Source organism: Rana temporaria, chromosome 5, assembly GCF_905171775.1.
Source record: "Rana temporaria chromosome 5, aRanTem1.1, whole genome shotgun sequence".
Lineage (NCBI taxonomy): Eukaryota > Metazoa > Chordata > Amphibia > Anura > Ranidae > Rana > Rana temporaria.
In genome coordinates, this window is record NC_053493.1 from 12,139,954 (window position 1) to 12,166,753 (window position 26,800).

General features: G+C 49.2%; 1 protein-coding gene across 1 annotated transcript in view; it reads right to left on the bottom strand.

Moving 5' to 3' along the window:
* WNT9A (Wnt family member 9A) overlaps positions 1-26,800 on the bottom strand; it is a 154,444-nt gene that overhangs the window by 9,115 nt on the left and 118,529 nt on the right. Inside the window, exon 3 of the mRNA XM_040352183.1 lies at positions 7,427-7,689. Coding sequence (XP_040208117.1) covers positions 7,427-7,689 — 263 coding nt within the window. The remainder of the gene's footprint in view (positions 1-7,426; positions 7,690-26,800) is intronic.

Sequence of the window (26,800 nt, forward strand, 5' to 3'; positions counted from 1 at the left end):
TGGGGGATTAAGAAACTTAGCAACCATAGTGCATTCTACTTGGAAAGTCCTGCCTAATGATACTTTGCCGAGGAACATGGACACATTTAATTAAAACATCCCGTACTTGAGCCGAGCGCAACCTGTGTGAGCGCACTTAACTGCATCATTACTGGAGGGGAACCTTAAAAGAGGCTCTGCGGACAACATCCAATCTATCCACTCCTAGAGATTAGGTCTGAGATTAGGATCTGCTACAAGTACTGAGAGCAAGATAACCCTTTCAAAAAAGGTATTAAAAACACAATTTAAACATTTACATTTTTATGCATTTCCTGGATGGATAATGTGATAAAAAGGAAACATTGTGAACAAAGTCAAAAGGTGGCTTTGATATACTTAAACGGCATTCATCATTCTTAGTAAGCGACTTGTTATTTACCAAGTCTATTAATTCCTCCCCATTTTATAGAATATGTATCCCCTTGCAATATCATATACTCCTAGTTTATAATATTCTTCTGAAACCTCTTCACCCCCATCATTCACAACCCCCACACGTCACCCACCCCTCCAGCACTCCCACCATCACCACACTTAACACCCCCCCCCCCCATCTACTGCCTCATCAAAAGTTCCACCACTTCCATCCAAGTGCTCACCACACCTAAGTGCTCCCCCCCCAACTTCCATCACCTCCATCACACCTTCCATCGCCTCAACCAGCCCCCAACTTCCATCTTCTCAAGCACCCCTCAACTTCCATCTCCACAAGCACACATTCCATCTCCTCCAGCACCCCTCAACTTCTAGCCCCTCCACCACACCTTCCATCTCCTCCAGCACACCTTCCAACTCCCCCTAACTCGTCCGTTCTCTTCACCACACCTTCAATCTATTCCAGCACCCCCCCCCCCCCCAACTTCCATCTACTACAGCACACTTTCCATTTCCTCCAGCACCCCTCAACTTCTGGCCCCTCCACCACACCTTCCAACTCCTCCAGCACCCCCTAACTCTTCCGTCCTCTTCACCACACCTTCAATCTAATCCAGCACCCCCCAACTTCCATCTCCTCCAGCACACTTTCCATTACCTCTGGCACCCACCCCTAAACCTCTGTCCCCTTCACCACACAATCCATCTCCTCCAGTCCCTCCCTCCCAACTCTTATCCCCACAACCACACCTTTCATCCCCTCAAGCACCCACCAACTTCCATCTCCTCAAGCAACACCCCCCCATCTCCTCAAGCACCCCCTTAACTCTTCCGTCCTCTTCACCACACCATCCATTTCCTCTAGGACCCCTTAACCTCCATCCCCTCAACCACACCTTCAATCTATTCCAGCTCCCCCCAACTTCCATTTCCTCCAGCACACCCCCCCCCCCAAACCTCTGTCCCCTTTACCACACCATCCATCTCCTCCAGCAGCCCCTTCAATTCTCATCCCCTAAACCACACCTTCAATCTATTCCAGCAACTCCCCAACTTGCATCTCCTCCAGCACACCTACCATCTCCTCCGTCCCCTTCCCCACATTATCCATCTCGTCCATGACCCCCCCCCCCCAAATCTCATCCCCTAAACCACACCTTCAATCTATTCCAGCACTCCCCAACTTCCATCTCCTCCAGCACACTTTCCATTTCCTCCGGCACCCACCCCTAAACCTCTGTCCCCTTCACCACACAATCCATCTCCTCCAGCCCCTCCCTCACAACTCTTATCTCCTCAACCACACCTTCCATCCCCTCAAGCACCCACCAACTTCCATCTCCTCAAGCACCCACCAACTTCCATCTCCTCAAGCACCCACCAACTTCCATCTCCTCAAGCAACCCCCCCCCCCATCTCCTCAAGCACCCCCTTAACTCTTCCGTCCTCTTCACCACACCATCCATCTCCTCCAGGACCCCTTAACTTCCATCCCCTCAACCACACCTTCAATCTATACCAGCTCCCCCCAACTTCCATTTCCTCCAGCACCCCCCCCCCCCAAACCTCCGTCCTCTTTACCACACCATCCATCTCCTCCAGAAGCCCCTCCAACTCTCATCCCCTAAACCACACCTTCAATCTATTCCAGCACTCCCCAACCTCCATCTCCTCCAGCACACCTTCCATCTCCTCCGTCCCCTTCCCCACATTATCCATCTCGTCCATGATCCCCCCCAAATCTCATCCCCTAAACCACACCTTCAATCTATTCCAGCACTCCCCAACTTCCATCTCCTCCAGCACACCTACCATCTCCTCCGTCCCCTTCCCCACATTATGCATCTCGTCCATGACCCCCCCCCCCCCCCCCAAATCTCATCCCCTAAACCACACCTTCAATCTATTCCAGCACTCCCCAACTCCCATTTCCTCCAGCACACCTACCATCTCCTCCGTCCCCTTCCCCACATTATCCATCTCGTCCATGCCCCCCCCCCCCCCCCCCAAATCTCATCCCCTAAACCACACCTTCAATCTATTCCAGCACTCCCCAACTTCCATCTCCTCCAGCACACCTTCCATCTCCTCCAGCACCCCACCAACCTCCGTCCTCTTCCCCACACCATCAATCTCCTCTCCACCCCCCCCCCCCCCAACTCTCATCCCCTCAATCATACTTTCAATCTATTCCAGAACCCCTCAACTTCCATCTCCTCCAGCACACCTACCATCTCCTCCGTCCCCTTCCCCATATTATCTCGTCCATGACCCCCCCCCCCCAAATCTCATCCCCTAAACCACACCTTCAATCTATTCCAGCACTCCCCAACTTCCATCTCCTCCAGCACACCTTCCATCTCCTCCAGCACCCCACCAACCTCCATCCCCTTTCCCCACACCATCCATCTCCTCTCCAGCACCCCCCCCCCCCAACTCTCATCCCCTCAATCATACTTTCAATCTATTCCAGCACCCCCCAACTTCAGTCCCCTTAAATAGCCCACCCCCACACTTTCCATTCTCTTTAGTGCCACCACCACAGTTTCCATCTCCTCCAGCGCACCAACCTTCCATCACCATCACACTTGCCATTTCTTTAAGTGCCCACAATAACCATAAAAACCTTCCACCCCCACACACACAAATTAAACCCCTTATAATAGTGCCTCCCAACACACAGAAAATGTACGTTTTTGGAAACCTCTTAAAGCCCACCCATCTCTCTGCCACGTCTCATATCACCCACCCAGCTCTATTTTTTACCTAATGCTTTATCCCATATCTACCCACCTCAATGTGTATCTAAAACCAATTTTTTTTTTTCTTAAAGCAAGGGAGAAATAAAAAAAATTTAAAAAATGGTGAGCGAGAGGTCACTGGAACATGTGTTCCCATTGGAAAATTTAAAAGGACTTCCCTCACTTCGTATTATACCTAAAAGGGCAAGAAAATAAATCTACCCATGGGGCATAGGGGTTGATTAACTAAAGGCAAAAAGACTGTGTAAAGTGCAGTTGCTCCCGAGTATAGTAAATGAGGTAAAGCTTTACTTTGCAAAGAATACCCAATCGGGTACTAAAAAAAAACACACACACAACGCATATTTTCTTGCATTTGATTGTTTATTTACAAAAACTCTGGAGCAACTGCTGCTCTTGCAAAGTGCACAGTCTATTTGCCTTTAGTAAATCAACTCTGATGTCCCATGCAGGGCCATCTTTAAGGCAGGGCAAAAGGGGAAGCTGCCCTGGGCCCTGTCATTGTTGTGGGGCCCAAAGCAGCTGCCTCATACTTGCCAACTATCTCAGTTAAAATTCCCTTGTCCCTTTAAGTTGTAGTCCTGTGCTGTGTCCTGATATCTCAGTGTTGCCCTATTGTTGTGTACAGATGACTCACCTGCAGGCCCTGTGTTCACATATAAATAACCGCCATTCATATGTAAATAGCATTGGGATTCATATGTAAAATAGCTGAGGCTGGCGGCATTCAAAGGCAATATATCATGCCCCTCTGCAGTAAAGAGATGATGTGCTGTAACCTCTAGCAACCAGTGAGCAGTATTACTGTACAGTAATCTAGCAACCAAACAAGAAGAAATCATGTGCTGTAACCTCTAGCAACTAATCAGTGAGATGTAATGTGCGCTGTAACCTCTAGCAACCAGTCAGTAAGAGGTAATGCTATGCTGTAACCTCTAGCAACCAATCGCAATCACTGCCTGACCTGATACAGTAAACTGATTTTAAGTCTAGCTGATATTTATTGTATGTCTCAGAGCAGGGGGAGAGCAAAATTACATGCCCCCCCCCCCTGGAAAAATTTTGCCCACTGTGCAAACAACATTAACCTCTTGCCGATGAGCCGCCACAGTTTTACGGCGGCAGGCCGGCTCCCCTGTGCGAGAGCACGTAATAGAACGTCGGCTCTCGTAGAGGCAGGCCAACTCCTGTGCCCGAGCCCGGCAGGCACGATCGCCGCCGGGCACACACGATCGCTCGTTACAGAGCGGGGACCGGGAGCTGTGTGTGTAAACATGCAGCTCTCGGTCCTGTCAGGGGGAGAAATGCCTGACCGTCTGTTCATACAATGTATCAACAGCGATCAGTTATTTCCCCTAGTGAGTCCCACCCCCCCTACAGTTAGAACACACCCAGGAAACATACTTAACCCCTTCCCCGACCCCTAGTGTTAACCCCTTCCCTGCCAGTGGCATTTTTATAGTAATCCAATGCATTTTTATAGCACTGATCGCTATAAAAATGCCAATGGTCCCAAAGATGTGTCAAAAGTGTCCGAAGTGTCCGCCATAATGTCGCAGTACCGAATAAAAATCGCTGATCGCCGCCATTACTAGTAAAAAATAAAAAAATAAAAAATAAAAAATGCCATAAAAATACCCCCTATTTTGTAAACGCTATAACTTTTGCGCAAACCAATCAATAAACGCTTATTTTACCAAAAATAGGTACAAGAATACGTATCGGCCTAAACTGAGGAAAAAAAAAGTTTTTTTATATATATTTTTGGGGGATATTTATTATAGCAAAAAGGAAAAAATATTCATTTTTTTTCAAAATTGTCGCTCTATTTTTGTTTATAGCGCAAAAACTAAAAACCGCAGAGGTGATCAAATACCATCAAAAGAAATCTCTATTTGTGGGAAAAAAAGGACGTCAATTTTGTTTGGGAGTCACGTTGCACGACCGGGCAATTGTCAGTTAAAGCGACGCAGTGCCGAATCGCAAAAAAGTGCTCTGGTCTTTGACCAGCAATATGGTTCCGGGGGGTTAAGTGGTTAAAGATGGCCCTGACCCCATGGGTAGATTTATTTTCTTGCCCTTTAGTTGTAATACGAAGTGAGGCAGCCCCATAATTCGCAAAAAAAAAACTCCTAAATTGTTGTAACCTTTCCCAAAAAGATGAAAACAACTTTTTGGCTTTAGATATACTTCTATCTGTCTACTTGTCCATATATTGTATATAGAGATTGAGGGCCAGATTCTTGTAGTTCCTGCGGCGGCGTCGCGTAAGCTATTTACACTACGCTGCCCCAACTTACAGGAGCAAGTGCCGTATTCCCCAAACACTTGCTCCATAGTTGGCGGCGTAGTGTAATTGGCCCGGCGTATCCCTGCGTAATTCCAAGGGGGCGGCTTGTATTTAAATTAAGCGCGCCCCCGTGCCGTTCGAACTGCGCATGCGCCGGGCTTAAAATAGCCCAGTGCGCATGCTCCAGTTCTCGACGGAAAACATCAATGACGCCGACGTAAAGTCGTATTCAAGAACGACTTACGAAAACGACTTACCCAACGGGAAAAGACGACGCGGACCCGACGCCATACTTAACATGGCATACGTGGGACTGGCGTAAGGTTACCCCTCATATAGCAGGGTTAACCTTACGCTAACGATGTAAGCGACGGTTACGCGACGCGATTTCGTTCAGGAATCGGCGTATAAGGCTCATTTGCATAAACAAATGAGACCTGAACGTAAACGCCACCTAGCGGCCGGCGGCGAATTACATTTAAGATCTGACAGTGTAAGTGACATACACATGTCGGATCTTCAGCGTATCTATGCGAAAATGATTCTAGGAATCACTCGCATAGATACGCGGGTCAAAAAACAGAGATACGACGGAGTTTCCTGAGATACACCGTCGTAACTCTTCCGAGAATATGGCCCTGAGACCTTTGCTCTAATCATTTGATTTCTTAACACAGGAAAAAGGATTGGAGAGGAGCTGAGCCCTTGTCATAAATGAAGAGGCGGGCGAGGAGGGGGCCGCTTTGTCTCTCTGCCAGAAACGGGACTTTGCTTTCTCAGAATAAACAGCTGAATAACCAGAGGGTTTTATTTGCCAATAGAGAGGAAATTGTGTTTTTAATAAGAGCTCCATTCACGTCCCAGACATCTGAAAAGAAGAAGCTCTCGGTTTAATCACTCGGGCTAATGGCAGACAGGCCGTCCCTTTCATTCGAGGCTGAGGTCACCCAGAAAGCCCCTTTCCAGGACACAATAGGTCCGAAGGCGGCACTTGATGATTTCATAATCTGTGTCATGCTTTCCCAAACAGCGAGGGCACAGGTTAGAAGGGCCAGATTTCCCCCCAATGAATCACATTAGACTGCGTGGTTTACCGACGCGCGGAGACGAAACTTCGGACACCCCGTCCCCTTTGGCCGAGTTCCTGGCTGTAGCGTTCCATTTTGGACGCGGTTACTTTGGTTTGTAAGGTTTCAGAAACTTCTGTCTGTTCACAAATTGATTCACTTACACCCCCAGGAATGGGGTACTACCGAGGAGCAAACCATTGGTGGCATTGGGCAAGATCCACGTAGGGTGGCGTATTTTTAGGCAGGCGTAGCGTATCGTAGTTACGCTACGCTGCCGCTACTTTGAGAGGCAAGTGCTGTATTCACAAAGCACTTGCCTCTAAAGTTACGGCGGCGTATCTTAAATCTCCCGGCGCAAGGTAGCGGAATTCTAATGATGAACAGGGGGGCGTGTTTTATGTAAAACAAGCTTGACCCCACGCTTTTTTCGTACGACGCATGCACGCGCATGCTCAGTATCACGTCGGATTTTCAAATTAAATTACGCCCGCTCAATGCCTAGACGACGTGAACCTAATTTACGCAAAGCCCTATTCGCCAACGTTTTGCGCAAACGACGTACACGACGGAAAATTCTACGCTGGCCCGACGTCCATACTTAACATTGCGTACGCCTCATAGAGCAGGGGTAACGTTACGCCGAAAAAAGCCTTACGTAAACGACGTAAAAAAAAAACGCCGGGCGGACGTACGTTTGTGGATTGGCGTATCTAGCTAATTTGCATACTCGACGTGGAAATCAACGGAAGCGCCACCTAGCGGCCAGCGTAAATATCCACCTAAGATCCGACGGCGTACTAAGACGTACGCCAGTCGGATCTAGCCCACATTCAGTCGTATCTTGTTTTGTGGATACAGTAACAAGTTCTATACAGTGATGTACCTACCTTAATGCCCACGTTGGTATTATGTAAATCCACGCGGGCTCGGAGGTCCCGGTCAGACTTTTTCCCCAGAAACTCCTTTACAAACTTGTTGCTGTATTTCAGGTTGTCCCCGCAGCCTCCCCACTGCCAGGCCTCCCTGTTCTCTAGGTCTGGCGCCTCGTCGCACGTACAGCGCTCCATCCTGCCCGCGCTGCACGCCTTCGCCATGGCGTGCGTCAGCCCTGCTGAGGAGATGGCGTAGAGGAAGGCTGTTTCCTTAAACCCTAGAGGAGGAAAGGAAAGAAATTGGTTAGATTTATTTTTGATAATTTTTTTTAAATAAGGCATTTTTACTACAATTTAATTTAGAGTTGTGATTGGCTGTATACTGGTGCAGTCCTTTTATTTGTTGTCCCCCATTATTTTGGCACACTTTAGTGCTGCATTAATTTGCAATACAAAAATATAATATTACAGAGTTTTCAGTACTCTTTATATACTCCCTGGTTATTAGTATTTATATGTTTTCTGTATATTCTTTTGAGGTGTTATATACAGGACAGTTATGGGCTTGATGTGGCCTCCACTAGGCTGCACTAAAGGCAAATAGACTGCATTTGCACACATTTTCCCCAGAATGCTTAGTAAATGCAGTAAAGCTCTGCTGATCACCAATCATGTGCAAGAAAAAAAAGCTTTACCATATTTACTTAGCAAAAAGGAGTGTGACTGTACTTGCAAAGTCTATTTGCCTTAAATAAAACCACCCCAATGATTACAACCTGCCCTCTTGACAGCCCGCCCTCCGCCAGGCCCCACCATTAACAGCCCACCCTCCAACAAGCCACCCTATTAACAGCCCGTCCTCCGCCAGGCCCCACCCTTGACAGCCAGGCTGCACCGTTAACAGCCTGCCCTCCCACCAGGCCCCACCATTAACAGCCCCCCCTCCACCAGGCCGCACCATTAAGAGCCTGCACCGTTAACAGTCCACCCTCCGCCAGCCTACGCCATTTAACAGTCCACCCTCCGCCAGGTGGCACCCTTGACAGCCCGTCCTCCGCCAGGCCCCACACTTAACAGCCCACCCTCCACCAGGCCGCACCATTAACAGCCCGCACCGTTAACAGTCCACCCTTTGCCAGGCCGCACCATTAACAGTCCACCCTCCGCCAGGCCCCACCCTTGACAGCCCGCCCTCCGCCAGGACCCACCCTTGACAGTCCACCCCCTGCCAGCCTGCACTGTTAACAGTCCACCCTCCTACAGGCCGCACCATTAACAGTCCACCCTCCGCCAGCCTACAACGTTTAACAGTCCACCCTCCTCCAGGCCGCACCCTTGACAGCCCGCCCTCCTCCAGGCTGCACCATTAACAGTTCACCCTCCGCCAGCCTGCAACTTTAACCGCCCACCCTCCACCAGGCCGCACCATTAACAGCCCGCACCGTTAACAGTCCACCCTCTGCCAGGCCGCACCATTAACAGTCCACCCTCCGCCAGCCTGCACTGTTAACAGTCCACCCTCCGCCAGGCCCCACCCTTGACAGCCCGCCCTCCGCCCAGGCCTGCACCGTTGACAACCTGCCCTCCGCCAGGCCGCATCGTTGACAACCCGCCCTCCACCAGGCCGCATCGTTGACAACCCGCATCGTTGACAACCCGCATCGTTGACAACCCGCCCTCCACCAGGCCGCATCGTTGACAACCCGCCCTCCACCAGGCCGCACCGTTGACAACCCGCCATCCACCAGGCCACATCGTTGACAACCCGCCCTCCACCAGGCCACATCGTTGACAACCCGCCCTCCACCAGGCCACATCGTTGACAACCCGCCCTCCACCAGGCCGCATCGTTGACAGCCTGACTTCTGCTTGGGGGGAGGACACATGCTTTGTCATATCCAATCACAGACCTCCAGAAGTGTTTGTATTTGCATAGGGTCTTTGAGGCTGCATTGGTCAGCAAGCACACTAATGGCACACCTCCCAACTTTCGGAGATGGGAATGAGGGACACCTATTAGCAAAAAGTATGTAGGCATAAGACACACACCCTGCCACGCCTCCTTTAAAGGAGAATCGTACAATAAAAGTCCACAGGTGCTTTTTGACTACTTGTATTCCTTTATAATGGCTTTTAGAATTTGGATGAAAGGTTCAGCACTGGAAAAACTCTTTGATAGATAAATAGTGCATTTTATAAACCACTACGGTATATAGATCAGACCAAAATGAGGGACAAACGAGGAGGAAAGAGGGACAGAGGGATTTTGTTCTGAATGGAGGAGCAGTCCCTCGAAATATAGGACAATTGGGAGCTATGTAATGGAACTGGGTGGTGCCAGAGGAAGCTTGTATCAAGCTGAAGGGTCGCTCTGGTTTGTGGTCTGAGCATGAAATACAAGGAATGAATCCTTTAGGTTCGAGTAAATGGACTTCTGGATCTCACGTCGATTAGAAGACCCACATAACCAACCAGATATAATATACTATGGCCTGGATTCAAGAAGCAATTGCGCCTGTGTAACCATAAGTTACACAGCGCAATTGCTTACTTGCCCCGACGTAACGAATGCTCCTGATTCAGGAACCTCGTTACGCCGACTGCAGCCTAAGATATGGGCGGCATAAGGCTCTTATGCCCGCATATCTTAGGCTGCATTCTTGCGATGGCCGCTAATTGGCGTTCCCGTTGTGCTCAGCGTATAGTATGCAAATTGCATACCAACGCCGATTCACAACGTTACGCGAGCCCTGCGTACGCAATTTACGTTGTTTCCGTACGGCAGTTTTCGCGTAAGGCTGCCCCTGCTATTAGCAGGGGCAGCCAATGTTACGTATACCCGTCATTCCCGCGTCGCGAAATTTGAAATTTACGTAGTTTGCGTAAGTGAATCGTGAATGGCGCTGGACGCCATTCACATTCACTTTGAAGCAAATGACGTCCTTGCGACGTCATTTGCCGCAATGCACGTCGGGAAAGTTTCCCGACGGAGCATGCGCTCTACACGCTCGGCGCGGGAACGCTCCTAATTTAAATGATTCCCGCCCCCTACGGGATCATTTCAATTGCGCGCGCTTACGCCGAGCATTTTGCCGGCGCGCCCAGGCAATTTACGGAGCTACTGCTCCGTGAATCAAGGGCAGCGCAGTAAAATTTGCGGGGGCGCACGGCAAAAACTTTGCCCTGCGCCTCCGTAAAAAAATGCGCAAATCTACTTGAATCCGGGCTGAATTCCCCTTTAATTAACCTTTTTGTGTGTCCAGCAATTACGCTTTATTACCCAGGTTCTCTCTGTAGCTCCGTACAATGGTGACGGGCGGCCGGGGCTCGGGAACAAGTTAACCAAAGTAAAGAAAACTAAATTGTGATCTCCATCACTGAAGTGGAACGAAGATCACAGGGCCTCATTTGCCGGGGTCACGGGTCAGCGTGGATACACAGATGCTACTCTGGGAGACGGAGGAACCATTATGCCGTCTTACAGCGCAAGACAGCGATGGGTTACAGCAGGGAAAAATCTTTTAAAAAAAAAATCAAGAAGATCCATATTCAAACAAAACTGGTCAACGACCAAAATGAAAAAAAGTCACAATATGCAGAAGACAAAAAATAAATAAATAAATGTAGCAAACCTATGAAATGGTTACACAAAACTAAGACATTCAACTGTACCCCTATGACTTTGTTTACAGTCGGGAAATTCAGGGACCCAGTGGCGGTGTGCCCATAAAGGGCGCAGGAGTGCCGCCCCCTCTCTCTCTCCAGCACCACTCCATCACCAATAGATAGATTCATGCATTGCATGAATCATGGGCGTCAGCTGAAATTTTTTCAGAGAGGGGCGCTTCGGCAGCGGCGATACACAGTCGCATTTAACCCTTTCTTCAAACGCTAGCGGGGGTTAAAAGCGGCCGAATAGCGCAGCTAAAGCGATGGTAAAGCGCCGCTTTACCGATAACGCGGCCAGCTGGCAGTGTGAAATAGCGCTTGAGATAATTCAGCTTCACTCCATGCCCATTAAAAATAGCCTAGAGAATGTACAGAACCCCCTTCAGCACAGATGGACCCCCCTTCAGCACAGACCCCTCATTCTGCACAGATGGACCCCCCTTCAGCACAGACCCCCCCATTCAGCACAGACCCCTCCATTCAGCACAGACCCCTCCATTCAGCACAGACCCCCCTTCAGCACAGATGACCCCCTTTAAGCACAGACCCCCCTTCAGCACAGATGACCCCCTTCAGCACAGATGACCCCCTTCAGCACAGATGGACCCCCCCATTCCGCACAAACCCCCCTCCCCCATCCCATTCAGTACCTCAGATCAGCCATCAGCGCAGCACAGGCACAGCAGGTTCCCTCCCCCTGTGTACACAAACACTGGAGGGGGGACGGCTTCACTCTGCTCGCTGTGCCTGTGTGACATCCAACCCGGGACCGCTCAGACAGCCCGTGGCTGCAAACATTTTCAACGCCTTCTCGATTTTCCATGGGGGGTCAATTGCCCCCCCTTGCCCTATGGAGCGGACGCCCATGGCATGAATCCATCTATGGTTGCTGCTGATACCCCCTATTTTCAGGCGCCGGGCACCTGAATTACACCGGCGGGGGTATTTTTTGGAAGTACCCGATTAAAGCCATAGGCTCTAATCGGTGCCCAAAGCAGTGATCAGCGGGCACCATGCTGGACGTTCGCTGATCACTCAGCTGTGTGTTAGCAAAGCAAATCAGGTTTCCGGGTCTGTTACCGGTCACCTGATTGGTTGAAACGTCAGGGACGTGCAGGACACCGCCGCTGACCCGTTGCGAGACAGGCAAGTGTCGGGCAGCATCTGATGGGGCACGGTAGCGGCAATTGATGGGCACACTGGCAGCATCTAATGGGGCACAGTAGCGGCATCTGATGGGGCACAGTAGCGGCAATTGATGGGAACAGTAGCGGCAATTGATGGGCACAGTGGCGGCAATTTAGGGGTACAGTGGCAGCGTTTGATGGGGCACAGTGGCAGCGTTTGATGGGGCACAGTGGCAGCGTTTGATGGGGCACAGTGGCAGCGTTTTATGGGGCACAGTGGCAGCGTTTTATTGGGGTTTTTTTTTTCAGTCTGTTTGCGATTTTACTTTTGGGGATTAGGAACATTTTAAACCCAAAAGCAAAAAAAATTATCTTACATTCACCGGCCACTTTATTAGGTACACCTGTTGAATTGCTCGGTAACAAATTGCTAATCAGCCAATCACATGGCAGCAACTCAATGCATTTAGGCATCTAGTTGTGGTGAAGGCGACTTTTTGAAGTTCAAACCGAGCATCAGAATGGGGAAGAAAGGGGATTGAAGGGACTTTGAATGTGGCACGGCTGTTGGTGGCAGACAGGCTGGTCGGAGTATTTATGGGATTTTGACACACAACCATCTCTCGGGTTTACAGAGAATGGTGGGGGGGAGGGGGAGAAAATATCCAGTGAACGGAAGTTGTGTGGAGGAAAATGCCTTGTTGAGGTCAGAGGAGAATGGGCAGACTGGTTCCAGATGATAGAAAGACAACAGTAACTCAAATAACCACTCGTTACATCCAAGGGGCTAGATTCAGGTAGCCCTGCGTAATCTTGTGCGGGCGCAACGTATCTCCGATACGTTACGCCGCCATAAATTAGGGCGCAAGTTCCGTATTCGGAAAGAACTTGCGCCCTAAGTTACGGCGGCGTAACGTATGTGCTCCGGCGTAAGCACGCCTAATTCAAATTTAGGTGATGTGGGCGTGTTTTATTTAAATTTAGTGTGACCCCACGCATTTGACGTTTTTTACGAAGGGCGCATGCGCCGTTCGTAAAAGAATCCCAGCGCGCATGCTCGAAATTCCGCCACAAATCGTCAATGCTTTAGACGTGAACGTAACTTACGTACGGCCCTATTCGCGAACGAGTTACGCAAACGACGTAAAAATTTCAAAATTCAACGCGGGAACGACGTCCATACTTAACATTGCGTACGCCTCATAGACCCAGGAGCAACCTTACGCCGGAAAAAGCCCAATGTAAACTACGTGAAAAAATGCACCGGGCGCACGTACGTTTCTGAATCGGCGTATCCAGGTCATTTGCATATTCTACGCTGAAATCGATGGCAGCGCCACCTATCGGCCAGCGTAAATATGCACCCTAAGATACGACCGCGTAAGAGACTTACGCCAGTCGGATCTTAGCCTAAATTCGGCGTATCTTGCTTTCTGAATACAGAAAGAAGATTTGCCGGCGCAGCTTTGAATTAACGCGGCAAATCTATAGATACGCCGGCGTAAATTCTTGCTGAATCTAGCCCAAGGTATGCAGAATACCATCTCTGAACACACAACGCGTCAAACCTTGCAGCAGATGGGCTACCGCAGCAGACGACCACACCGGGTGCCACTCCTGTCAGCCAATAACAGAAAAGTGAGGCTACAAATCGCACAGGATCACCAAAATTGGACAACAGAAGATTGGAAAAATGTGGCCTGGTCTGATAAGTTTGGATTTCAGCTGCGACATTCAGATTGGCGGGGCAGTATTTGGCGTAAACATGAGAGCATGGATCCATCCTGCCTTGTATTACTGGTTAAGGCTGGTGGTGGTAGTGGAGTAATGGCGTGGGGGGATATTTTTGCGACAGCTTCTTTTGAGCGACAGCACCGTGTGTTGCGATTTAAGGTGCCATAAACACTCCATTTAACTATATAGATCGGTCTTCTTCCTTTAGGGTCCTAAAGTCCTGAACAATGAGCACCTGTCACTTGCTGCCCGCGCGGGTTCAAAGGAATTCTACGAGGGTCTAGTCAAGCAAGGAGAGCGGCTCAATGCATTTTTCATGGGTCAGTTAGGAAGAAGGAGTCCATGTTTCTATGTCAGCAATTAACTTGTCTGGGTCACAAAGTCATTGCTGAAACAGATTAGTGGTGAACCCGGCAACGCATGGCAATTATTCAGCGTCATTAATAGCATACAGCCCTCAGGCTCAGCGGCCATTGAGTCAAACTTCAAAGAGAACCTCAAGCAAAGCAAAATTCACCCAACACAAGAAAAAAAAAAAACTCAGCAGTGGCCAGGTTTTGTTTTCGGATGAAGAGTCTGATCACACCAAATCGATTGCCCCCATTGTTACAAAATGATCACACGCATAGTCCTACCAGAACCCAACAAGGGATGGTTGGAACCCCTCATAAATCGGCACAGGTGCCAGAACCCAACAAGGGATGGTTGGAACCCCCTCATAAAATGGCACAGGTGCCAGAACCCAACAAGGGATGGTTGGAACCCCCTCATAAAATGGCACAGGTGCCAGAACCCAACAAGGGATGGTTGGAGCCCCTCATAAAATGGCACAGGTGCCAGAACCCAACAAGGGATGGTTGGAACCACTCGTAAAAAATGGCACAGGTGCCAGAACCCAACAAAGGATGGTTGGAACCACTCATATATCGGCACAGGTGCCAGAACCCAACAAGGGATGGTTGGAACCCCTCAAATCGGCACAGGTGCCAGAACCCAACAAAGGATAGTTGGAACCCCTCATAAATCGGCACAGGTGCCAGAACCCAACAAGGGATGGTTGGAACCCCTCATAAATCGGCACAGGTGCCAGAACCCAACAAGGGATGGTTGGAACCCCCTCATAAATCGGCACAGGTGCCAGAACCCAACAAGGGATGGTTGGAACCCCTCATAAATCAGCACAGGTGCCAAAACCAGACAAGGGATGGTTGGAACCCCTCATAAATCGGCACAGGTGCCAGAACCCAACAAGGGATGGTTGGAACCCCTCATAAATCGGCACAGGTGCCAGAACCCAACAAGGGATGGTTGGAACCCCTCATAAATCGGCACAGGTGCCAGAACCCAACAAGGGATGGTTGGAACCCCCTCATAAAATGGCACAGGTGCCAGAACCCAACAAGAGCCCAAGAGCCATTGTATAGTAGCTGGAATACATGTTTTAATTACTTTTAATTTTCTATATGGTTTTAATTTGTATTATTTCAAATATCTATTAGTAGTATAGAGGAACTTACAATAAATTTACAAGGCTGCATGATTACATTCCTGAAATGTCACAACATAAAGAAAAGTTATTCTTTAAATAGACATGTTAAAAAAAAAAAAAAAAAAAAATTGCCTAGGCTGAGATGTCCTCAGTCTGCTGCAGGGAGGAGGAAACATTTACTTTCTTCCAGAGATCAGACTACAACATTGTAACCTTAGCCTGACCAATTTCCAGCATTGTACCTATGAATTCTGCAATTTAGAAATTTCATGCACAGCTTTGGGGGACTTGTGTGCTTTATGACAAAAGCAAATATCCAGCAGGGATGGTGGGAACCCCTCATAATGGGCACAGCATGTGTACAGACCTGAGAACTCAGCATAGGGATGGTGGGAGCCCCTCATAATGTCCATAGCAGGCATACAGTCCCGGGAACTCAGCACAGGGATGGTAGGAACCCCTCATAATGGGCACAGTAGGTGTACAGACCCGGGAACTCAGCACAGGGATGTGGCAACCCTTCATAATGGGCACAGTAGGTGTACAGACCCGGGAACGCAGCACAGGGATGGTGGCAACCCTTCATAATGGGCACAGCAGGTGTACAGACCCGGGAACTCAGCATAGGGATGGTAGGAACCCCTCATAATGGGCACAGCGGGTGTACAGACCTGAGAACTCAGCACAGGGATGGTGGGGGCCCCTCATAATGGGCACAGCGGGGGTACAGAACCAGGAACTCAGCACAGGATCTCCTCAATAAGGAAACGGATGTTTAAACATCTTTAGCATCTTTCAGAAACTGATCAGTTTTGGGCACACCGGCACTGTAGATGGCTTATAAACGGATTTAATTCTGCAGATTTTTGTTGAGGAGTGAGGAGTTGGCTCGCTGTGACCCGCACATAGCGGCCGGGGCCGGTCACTCGCTCCGCAGATGTGCAGCCCTAGTGTTGGATATCCTCCCGGGACAGACAAGTCATTAGAAAACAGCTGCTTGTGGTGTGCTGGAATACTATAAATCCTGGAGACAGGAGGCTATTCTGTGCTCTCAGGCTTGGAGAGAAGCTCCACTATTCTGAGGAACTCAACTCACATTATACAATCCTTCGAGGAAGACATGAGATTCCCTTCAAAATGAACCCTGCTAATTTGTGACCGATAGGGACAGCGCCAACTATTGGGACAGCGCCAACCATACCCACAACCATCAGATTATTCTGACTGTATAAAAGATTAATACATTTAAAAGGGAACCGATGTTCACCCATAGAAAAGGTTGTATTAGCCTACTACCACACCACCCCCAAAAACCATGATGTAGGACCTCCATCTTGAAGCATAACTAGAACCTTCAGGGCCCCAATGCAAGAAACCTGGCTGCTGGGGCCCTTTCCATCAGTCCCAGGGCCCTTTCCCTTTCTGTGACTTTTGTGCTTTAACATTGCAGTCTATGGCACTCAAATCTACCAAAGTCGCAAGGAAATCACAAGCAAGTCGCTAGACTTTGGGTTCAAGCAGTGTGAATCAACCCCATGCCTTGCACAGCAGCCCTCTTCCTGCTGTCTTGAGGAAAGGCAAGGCGAGGCACCTCCACAGTGGTGGAAAGCCATGGCTCGGTCACAAGTGTGACTTTTGCGACCCTGGTAGTTCCGCCACTGCCTCAATGTCAACTATTGCTTAGTGTCCAAGCGGCCAATTCACAGGGTGAATTGCTGGAGGCTGGGGAGGGGTTTGTAGGATCCAGGTTTAGGCTTTCAAAAAGTAAAACAATGTTGGAGAAAATAGCTGGATTGTGGCAGATTGTGGCTGCTCACCCTTCACTGTATATTGGAATTGGTGCATGTATGTGGGCGATTCACAAAAAGGGGCCAACGAGCAGACTATGCAATTGTCAGGGCTGGGCTCAGCCCTTCCATCTCTGAGCTGGCCGTTCAGCTGTCGGCTAATTGCCATCTCTCCACAGTGACTTACCCGTTGATGATCCTGCTCGTCAGTCCAGCTCAGATGTTCTCTGCCTTCACCTTGGTCAACATCACAGAGACTTTCCTGCCTTCCTGTTAAAGACTTTGCTTGGCTGACATCCCTTCTGGCTCCTGATCCTGCTTGCTGTTCTACTACGTTCTTATCTGGCTCCCTGACGTTTGGCTTGTCTGACTATCTGATCTGGTTCCTTAAGAGCCGGTTCACACACAGGCAGCACGACTTTGGGGGCGACTCGGCAAGGCAATCTCAAGACTCAAGACTTGAGAGGCAACTTGCAAAATGACTTCTGTATTGAGGGGGGGGGGGGAGACAGGGGGCGCCAGGAAGCAGAGGATCTGGGTGATTAGGGTGTGCCCAGGCACATGGGACACGCCTATGAAGCTTGCTCTAACCCTTTGTACATCACTCCATTTATAAACGTATGTTAGAAGACATTGGGTTGATTAAAAAGGGTTTTATAAGTCAATATAATGTATATTCTCATTCTTCTGCAAGCCTCTGTCGGTTTGTATCCACCAATTTACCAAAAACAACAAAATATTTTTGTCCCTTCTTCCTCCTTGTAGCCTTGGCTACAGGAATAGTTTTACAGGCAGAATTTCCCTGAATGTTTCGTCCTCCTGCTCCTGTAATTGGCTGTCCCAGATGGCTGCACATAGCTCCAGGTAACATTTCATATATTAGCACACAGAGAAAATAAACTCCACCATTCCTAAGGGAAGAGAAGATTGAATTCCTTCAGAGTGCAGCACAACATGTTACTTAAAGCTGAATTCCTCCAGGTATGGCAATTTCTACAGAGTTACATTGTTGCAAGTTACTGTAGCAAAATACCCTTTAAAACCAAGAACACATCAATAGAATTGTTCTACAACTACATATATACACACATACATATACATACATATACACACACATTGGGCCAGATTCAGAGAGAGATACGACGGTGTATCTCCTGATACGCCGTCGCCGTCTCTGAGTTAGGCTGGTCGTATCTATGCGCCCGATTCATAGAATCAGTTACGCATAGATATGCCTAAGATCCAACAGTGTTACACCGTGTTACACCGTCGGATCTTAAATGCAATTTAAAAATGGCCGCGGGGGGGCGTTCTCGCTGAATAATATGTAAATCAGCGAGATACGCCAATTCACGAACATACGCGGGCCAGACGCAGTGTTGTTACGACGTTTACGTAGCGGTTTTCCCGGCGTATAGTTACCCCTGCTTCTATGAGGCGCAGTCAATGTTAAGTATAGCCGTCGTTCCCGCGTCGATTTTTTTTTTTTACGTCATTTGCGTACGCCGATTCTCAAACCCGATCGCCGCAAGTTACGCTCACGCCGAAACCACTGACGTCCTAGCGACGTCAGTGGGAGCAATGCATGCCGGGAAATTTCGCAGACAGCGCATGCGCATTTAAATCGGCGCGGGGACGCGCCTGATTTAAATAGTACACTCCCCCTAGCCAAGGAATTTAAATTCCGCTGGGGAATTACGATCCGCCGCCGCAAGTTTGGAGGTAAGTGGTTTGTGAATTACCCACTTGCCTCTCAAACTTGCGGCAGCGGATCTTAAATCAAATAGATCACGCGGATCTAAAGATCTGCTGATCTATGTGAATCTAGCCCTGTATATATATATATATATATATATATATATATATATATATATATATATATATATATATATATACACACACACACATACACATACCGTATATACTCGAGTATAAGCCGACCCAAATAAAACCCGGGGCACCTAATGTTATCACAAAAAATGGGAAAACGTATTGACTCGAGTATAAGCCTAGGGTGTCCATCTGCATGCCTCACTGTGTCAATGTGCATGCCTCACTGTGCCCATGCCTCACTTCGCCCATGCCTAGACTGACGTTTAACATGGGAGTCTATGGAAGGGGTACCCGGCTTTGAAAAATTGGTGCTCCCCAGCCGTAGGTCCCCCAGACAACAAACTTTGCACACTTATTGGGGAATAGTGTGGCTATAGGTGTGCCAAGTTTGAGGTCCAGGGGACCTAGGACCGGCCGGTACCGGGTCCCCAAAGTCACCAGAGAAATTACAGTTTAACATGAGAGTCTATGGAAGGGGTGCCTGGCTTTGAAAAAAATCGGTGCTCCCCGGCCGTAGGTCCCCCAGACAACAAACTTTGCACACTTGTAGAGGAATAGTGGGGCTACGACCGGCCGGTACAGGGTCCCCAAAGTCCGGGAGATCAGACGCAAAAAAGGTAACTCTAGTATAAGCCGAGTGGGACATTTTCAGCACAAAAAAAAAATGTGCTGAAAAACTCGACTTATACTCGAGAGAGTGTGTGTGTGTGTGTGTGTGTGTATATATATATATACACACACACACACACACACACACACACACAAACACATACACACAAACATACACACAAACATACACAAAAACATACACACACACAAACAAACACAAACATAAACACACACACACACAAACATAAACACACACATACACACACAAACCCTTTCTCTGAAAGTGGGGAAGGGGACCTGTCAAAAACAGGTCCCCCCTCCAATCCACCCCATTTCTCTTCCGCTACATAAAACTGCCCTTTTCCGGGCTTTTTATCCCTCAGAGAATTGGTGCAGGAACTCCCCCTTTGAGTCAATTCTTGTCTCCGCCTCCTACCCACCTCCAAGCACCGTTTCTTGATTCCACCCACCTCCCAGCACTGCCCCCCTTTTAGAGAATACAGAGCCAAGTATCATTTTGTTGTGCCAAATAAAATTTGTATGGCATTTAAGAAAAGCAGAAGAGATCCCTTGCATCCAACAGACCCTCCCCGGCAGTAGCGGACAAGAACTGCTGAATATATAGAAAAAAAACAGTCATATCCCAGCATTGTCTATGGGCTTAGGCCTGTTAGCCTTTCATATCTGGCTTTGCAATTTGTTCTGCCACCTAAAGGAAATTGTGGGTAGTGCAGGGTGGTATGATGTGATCATCGTATCCTCCTACATGGCACTGCCACTCGGCATGAATCTGGGGTGCCATTATCTACAGACCGGTAGCAAGTATAGATGGACTGGGATGTCGGGTCAAAGAAAACATTTAAATTCTGGTGCCGATGAAGTTCTTGTGTTCACAAACATCTGACACAGATCAGTCCCAGCTGCAGGCTCTCACTTTGACTTGCTACAAAAAGTTACAATGTTATAGTCTGTTCACTGTTGGATTGAGCCAATTCCTCCTCTTCTAGGCAAAGTCACCAGGCGGCGCTCAAGGATGACCAAGTACAGATTTTGGATGAATATTTGCCATTGTAACACTGATCCTCCTCTGGGGCCAATCAGGAAGTGGGTTTTGAGACCCATCACTCGATTGGCTGAAAGGATAGGCAACAGGGTTGCCCACTTTCAGAAAATTTACGAACAGTTTGTAAAATCCATAATTGTTGTGTCTGTCCATGAATGTCAGTTACAGCCGTGCAGCCTACATGTCCGTAATGGACATTCAAGGACAGGTGCAAAAAGTACAGATTTTACAAACTGTTCGTAAATTTACTGAAAGTTGGCAACCCTGATAGGCAATGCTATTGGACGCCTAGGGAGGAGGGAAGGAGCCGCATGCTGGAAGCTGCCGATGGAGGAGAGGACACGGAGCCGCTGCCCACTACTCACCTAGATGGGGTAAGTGTCGGACTGACCAACAGACAGCGAAGGGGGGGCGGGGAGTTGTTTTGACGCCCCCCCCCCCCCTTGACTGGCTGGCTGCACCTCCTTCCCCCCTCCGCTGTCTCTCGGTCAGTAGTGGGCAGCGGCTCCGTGGTCTCTCCTCCATCGGCGGCTTCCAGCGTGCGGCTTAACCATCTTGTATTTTAATTGTATTGTAACTGTACTGTCCAGTAGTGGCTGGTGTGTGTGTGTGTGGTTTTTTTTTTGTTTTTTTTTTAGACCCTTCGCCCGATTGGCTGAAAGGACAGGCGATCCTATTGGACAGCTAGGAGGAGGGGAGGAGCCGCACACTGGAAGCTGCCGATGGAGGAGAGAACACAGAGCCGCTTCCCACTACTCACCTAGATGGGGTAAGTGCCGGACCGACCGACAGCGGAGGGGGGAAAGAGGTGCAGCCAGCCAGTCGGGGGGGGGGCGTCAAACAACTCCCCGCCTCCCCCTCTGCTGTCTGTTGGTTGGTCCGGCACTTGCCCCATCTAGGTGAGTAGCGGGCAGCGGCTCCATGTCCTCTCCTCCATCAGCAGCTTCCAGCGTACGGCTCCTCCCCTCCTCCTAGGCGTCAAATAGGATTGCCTGTCCTTTCAGCCAATCGGGCGACGGGTCTCAAAAAACCCCCCCCCAAAAAACACACACACACACCAGCCACTACTGGACTGTACAGTTACAATACAATAAAATACAAGATGGTTAAGCGGGCACTGCTGAGAAGAGCTTACAATCTAATAGAGTGGGGCAAGTGGTACAAAAAGTTGTAACTGTGGGGGGATGAGCTGATGGAAGTGATGAAACATTAGTTGGGAGGTGTGATATAGGCTTCCCTGAAGAGATGAGTTTTCAGGTATCGCCTGAAGGCAGCCAGAGTAGCAGATAGCTGGACAGATTGAGGTAGAGAGTTCCAGAGGTTGGGAGATGCTCTGGAGAAGTCCTGTAGACAAGCAGGGGAGGAGACGAGGTTACTGTATATTGTGACAGACTGGACCCGAATCTGGACCTGGACCTGACATCATGGAAGCTTTAAACTACGATTTTTGCAACCAGTTGCCGCCGTGTAAACGCACGTGCAGCGGCAAAAGGGTGGGCTTCAACACCCGTATCCCGCATATATGCATCACTGTTGAATCGGTTTGTGTTGAGACCACGCTCACAGTACAGAGACCGACTAACGTTTGATTCACACCTAGGCCCGGATTCAGAAAGATGAGCGTATCTTTCTGCGGGCGTAACGTATCTCCGATACAAACCGATACGTTACGCCGCCATAACTTTGGGCACAAGTTCCGTATGCAGAAAGAACTCGTGCCCTTAGTTACGACGGCGTAACGTATGTGTTGCAGCGTAAGCCCACCCAATTCAAATGGGGATGTTGGGGGCGTGTTTTATTTAAATTTCACTTGACCCCGCATTTGACGTTTTTTTTGAACGGCATATGCGCCGTCCGTAAAATATCCCAGTGTGCATTGCTCCAAAGTACGCCGCAAGGACGTATTGGATTTGACGTGAACGTAAAGGACGTCCAGCCCTATTCGCGAACGACTTACGCAAACAACGTAAAATTTTCAAAACTCGCCGCGGGAACGACGGCCATACGTAACATTAGCTACGCCTCATGTAGCAGGGGTAACTATACGCCGAAAAAAGCCTAACGTAAACGACGTAAAAAAATGCGGCGACAGGACGTACATTTCTGAATCGGCGTAAATACCTAATTTGCATATTCCTCGCGGAACTATACGGAAGCGCCACCTAGCGGCCAGCGTGATTATGCAGCCTAAGATACGACGGTGTAAGACACTTACACCAGTCGGATCTTAGGGATATCTATGCGTAACTGATTCTCTGACTCAGGCGCATAGATACGACCGAGGGCACTCAGAGATACGACGGTGTATCAGAACGCAAGCAAAAGCCCTATAATAGGCCTTTGCACGCATTTCCGAAATGTTCATGCGTAAATTCAGCCGATTTGTAGCAGGACCGGCTCCCGATCATGTGACCACTGACAGCCAGCCTATCACAGCGGTCGCTGATCCTTCTCCCCCCCCCCTCCAGGAAATTCAGAACCTTTTCACAAGGACACCGGGGCGGGTGGGAAGGGGTCAATTCGCGAACTGCGTTCTTCACTATTGGGAACAGACCACAAATCATCCTTCGTATCCTCCTTGTACATAAACCGCGTCAGCCAAATATTCCACCTCTCCATGGAGCTCCGCCGCCAACAAAGATTCCAGAGAGCTCCATAATTCCTCATTTATAACGACACGGGGTGTTGCGGTCACCGAGAGCCAAAACGCTCAAGGCTTATTGGGGTTAATAGACAATACAGACGCGAGGCCGGGCGGTATCGGGTCACATTTAGGATGAACGTTTCAGCAGATGTTACAAGGAATAACATTCACACAGCTTTGTCAAAGGGGATGATTGTCAAAGAGCCGGGGGTGAAATGATATATTCTGGATGAAAAAATACAAAAGGAGCTGGACTTGGAGGCCAAGACCGGTTCTTGTGTTTGGCTTCACCTCGGGGTGTCAGTGTCGGCATAAGAATCATACAAGTAGCATTTCCCTTCACACACTGCTGGGTGTTAATGTCATTTCATGATGCCAAATGGCTTTACAGTTATGGGGGGGGGGGGGGGGGCTGTTAAATTCTGACTCTGTTTAGCAAGACCCCCACCTGTACATTCATACAGGTCCAGTTCCTGACCTTCACCTGCCAATTCTCAATACAGGTCCAGTTCCTGGCCCTTACCTGCCAATTCACCATTCATACAAGTTCCTGACCCTCACCTGGCAATTCCCAATACGGGTCCAGTTCCTGACTCTCACCCAGCAATTCTCAAAACAGGTCTAGTTCCTGACCCCCACCTGCCAATTCACCATTCATACAAGTTCCTGACCCCCACCTGCAAATTCTCAACACAGCTCCAGTTCCTGACCCCCACCTGCCAATTCTCAATACGGGTCCAGTTTCTGACCTCCACCTGTCAATTCCCAATACGGGTCCAGTTCCTGACCCCCCACCAGCCAATTTCCAATACAGGTCCAGTTCCTGACCCTCACCTGCCAATTCTCAATACGGGTCCAGTTCCTGACCCTCACCTGCCAATTCTCAATACGGGTCCAGTTCCCGACCCCCACCTGCCAATTCCCAATACGGGTCCAGTTCCTGACTCTCACCCAGCAATTCTCAAAACAGGTCTAGTTTCTGACCCCCCACCTGCCAATTCACCATTCATACAAGTTCCTAACCCTCACCTGGCAATTCCCAATTCTCAATACGGGTCCAGTTCCTGACCCCCACCTCCCAATTCTCAATACGGGTCCAGTTTCTGACCTCCCCCTGCCAATTCCCAATACAGGTCCAGTTCCTGACCCCAACCTGCCAATTCCCAATACGGGTCCAGTTCTCGACCCCCACCTGCCAATTTTCAATATGGGTCCAGTTCCTGACCCTCACCTGCCAATTCCCAATACGGGTCCAGTTCTCGACCCCCACCTGCCAATTTTCAATATGGGTCCAGTTCCTGACCCTCACCTGCCAATTCCCAATACGGGTCCAGTTCCTCACCCTCACCTGGCAATTCCCAATTCATACAGGTCCAGTTCCTGACCCCCACCTGCCAATTCCCAATTACGTTTCCAGTTCCCGACCCTCACCTGCCAATTCCCAATACGGGTCCAGTTCCTGACTCTCACCCAGCAATTCTCAAAACAGGTCTAGTTCCTGACCCCCACCTGCCAATTCACCATTCATACAAGTTCCTGACCCTCACCTGCAAATTCTCAACACAGCTCCAGTTCCTGACCCCTACCTGCCAATTTTCAATTCATATGGGCCTAGTTCCTGATCCCCACCTGTCTATTCTCAGTACAGGTCCAGTTCCTGACCCCCACCTGCCAATTCTCCATTCATACGGGGCCAGTTCCTGACCCCCACCTGCAAATTCTCAATACGGGTTCCTGCAGGTCCAGTTCCTGATCACCACCTGCCAATTCCCCATTCATGCAGGTCCAGTTCCTGACCCCCACCACCAGCCAATTCCCAATACGGATCCAGTTCCTGACCCCCACCTGCCAATTCCCAATACGGGTCCAGTTCCTGACCCCCACCAGCCAATTCTCAATTCATGCGGGTCCAGTTCCTGACCCACACCTGCCAATTCTCAATATGGGTCCAGTTCCTGATCCTCACCTGCCAATTATCAATTCATACAGGTCCAGTTCCTGCCCCATACCTGACAATTCTCAATTCATACAGGTCCAGTTCCTGATACTCGCCTGTCGATTCTCAGTTCATTCGGGTTCAGTTCCTGACCCTCACCTTCCAGATCTTGCATACAGGTCCAGTTCCCGAGGGCCCCTCTCTGTACAAATGGCGTGCCTGCCCCCCTAGATATAGCCCCAGTTTATCCTCTCACATTGCACTGGGTGCAAGCAAGCATACATAGGCCGCCAAACTGACAAACCCAACACCAGGATAAGCATCTGTATTTTCAAAAAGGTGATTTTTAGTTTGACTTCAATAAAAAAAAAGCAAACACTACAGTCACCTGACTGAAAACCGAATGCCTTAGGTTGGTGGTAAAGCTTTATGAATTGTGCGTCTTAATGGAGCCACAATCTGCACTCTACAGTATTCAGGACACAAAGCTTTTCAAAGATTTGGCCTTGACCTGTATATTGTGGCAAAAAAAAAATTATATTACATTTCCCACAGTCTTACTGGTTAAAAAAAAAAGAAAAAAAAAAAAAGAGGGGCTTTTTGGGTGGAGACGATTCAGGGAAAAGGTTCAGGACAGTTGAAAACAAGCTTTTCCTACCCCCAGTAGCCATTTAAAGCCCAGTGGACCTATAAAAAGAAAGAAGAAATTCATTGCAATTTTGCCTTCTCCATTGATGCCAATGGCCCAGATTCAAAAAGCAATTGCGCCCGTGTAACCATAAGTTACACGGCGCAATTGCTTACTTGCTCCGGTGTAACGAGTGCTCCTGATTCAGGAACCTCGTTACACCGACTGCAGCCTAAAATCTGCGCGGCATAAGGCTCTTATGCCTCGCAGATTTTAGGCTGCATTCTTGCGTGTGCCGCTAGGGGGCGCTCCCATTGTGATCAGCGTGTAGTATGCAAATTGCATACTACCAACTGATTCACAAACTTGCGCGGGCCCCGCGCAAGCCAGGTACGGAGTTTCCGTACGGCAACTTTAGCGCAAGGCTGCCCCTTCTAATAGTAGGGGCAGCCAATGCTAAAGTATAGCCGCCGCTCCCGCGACGTGAAATTTGAGACCCTTCTGCATCTCTATTCTGTGGGCGGGGAGCCTTCCATTGGCTAGCGCTGCTGTCAATCACATGAAATGACGCAGCACGCCAGGGCAGAGTGATACAGTCATCGGCTATAGCCGCCTGCTGTATCACGGGAGCGCGCCCGCAAGCTAACCCCCTTGGGAGAGAGCTTCCCTTGAAGGGGGTTAGCGCTTGCGGGGAGGACCCGAGACAGCCACAGAGGGACTCCAGAAGACGAGGATCGGGGCCATTCTGCAAAACTAACTGCACAGTGGAGGTAAGTATAACAGGTTTGTTATTTTTTTATTTATTTTTTAAACAAAGCCATACAACCCCTTTAAACCTTTTCCTTTCTGGTAGTAACTTCCACCCCGTCA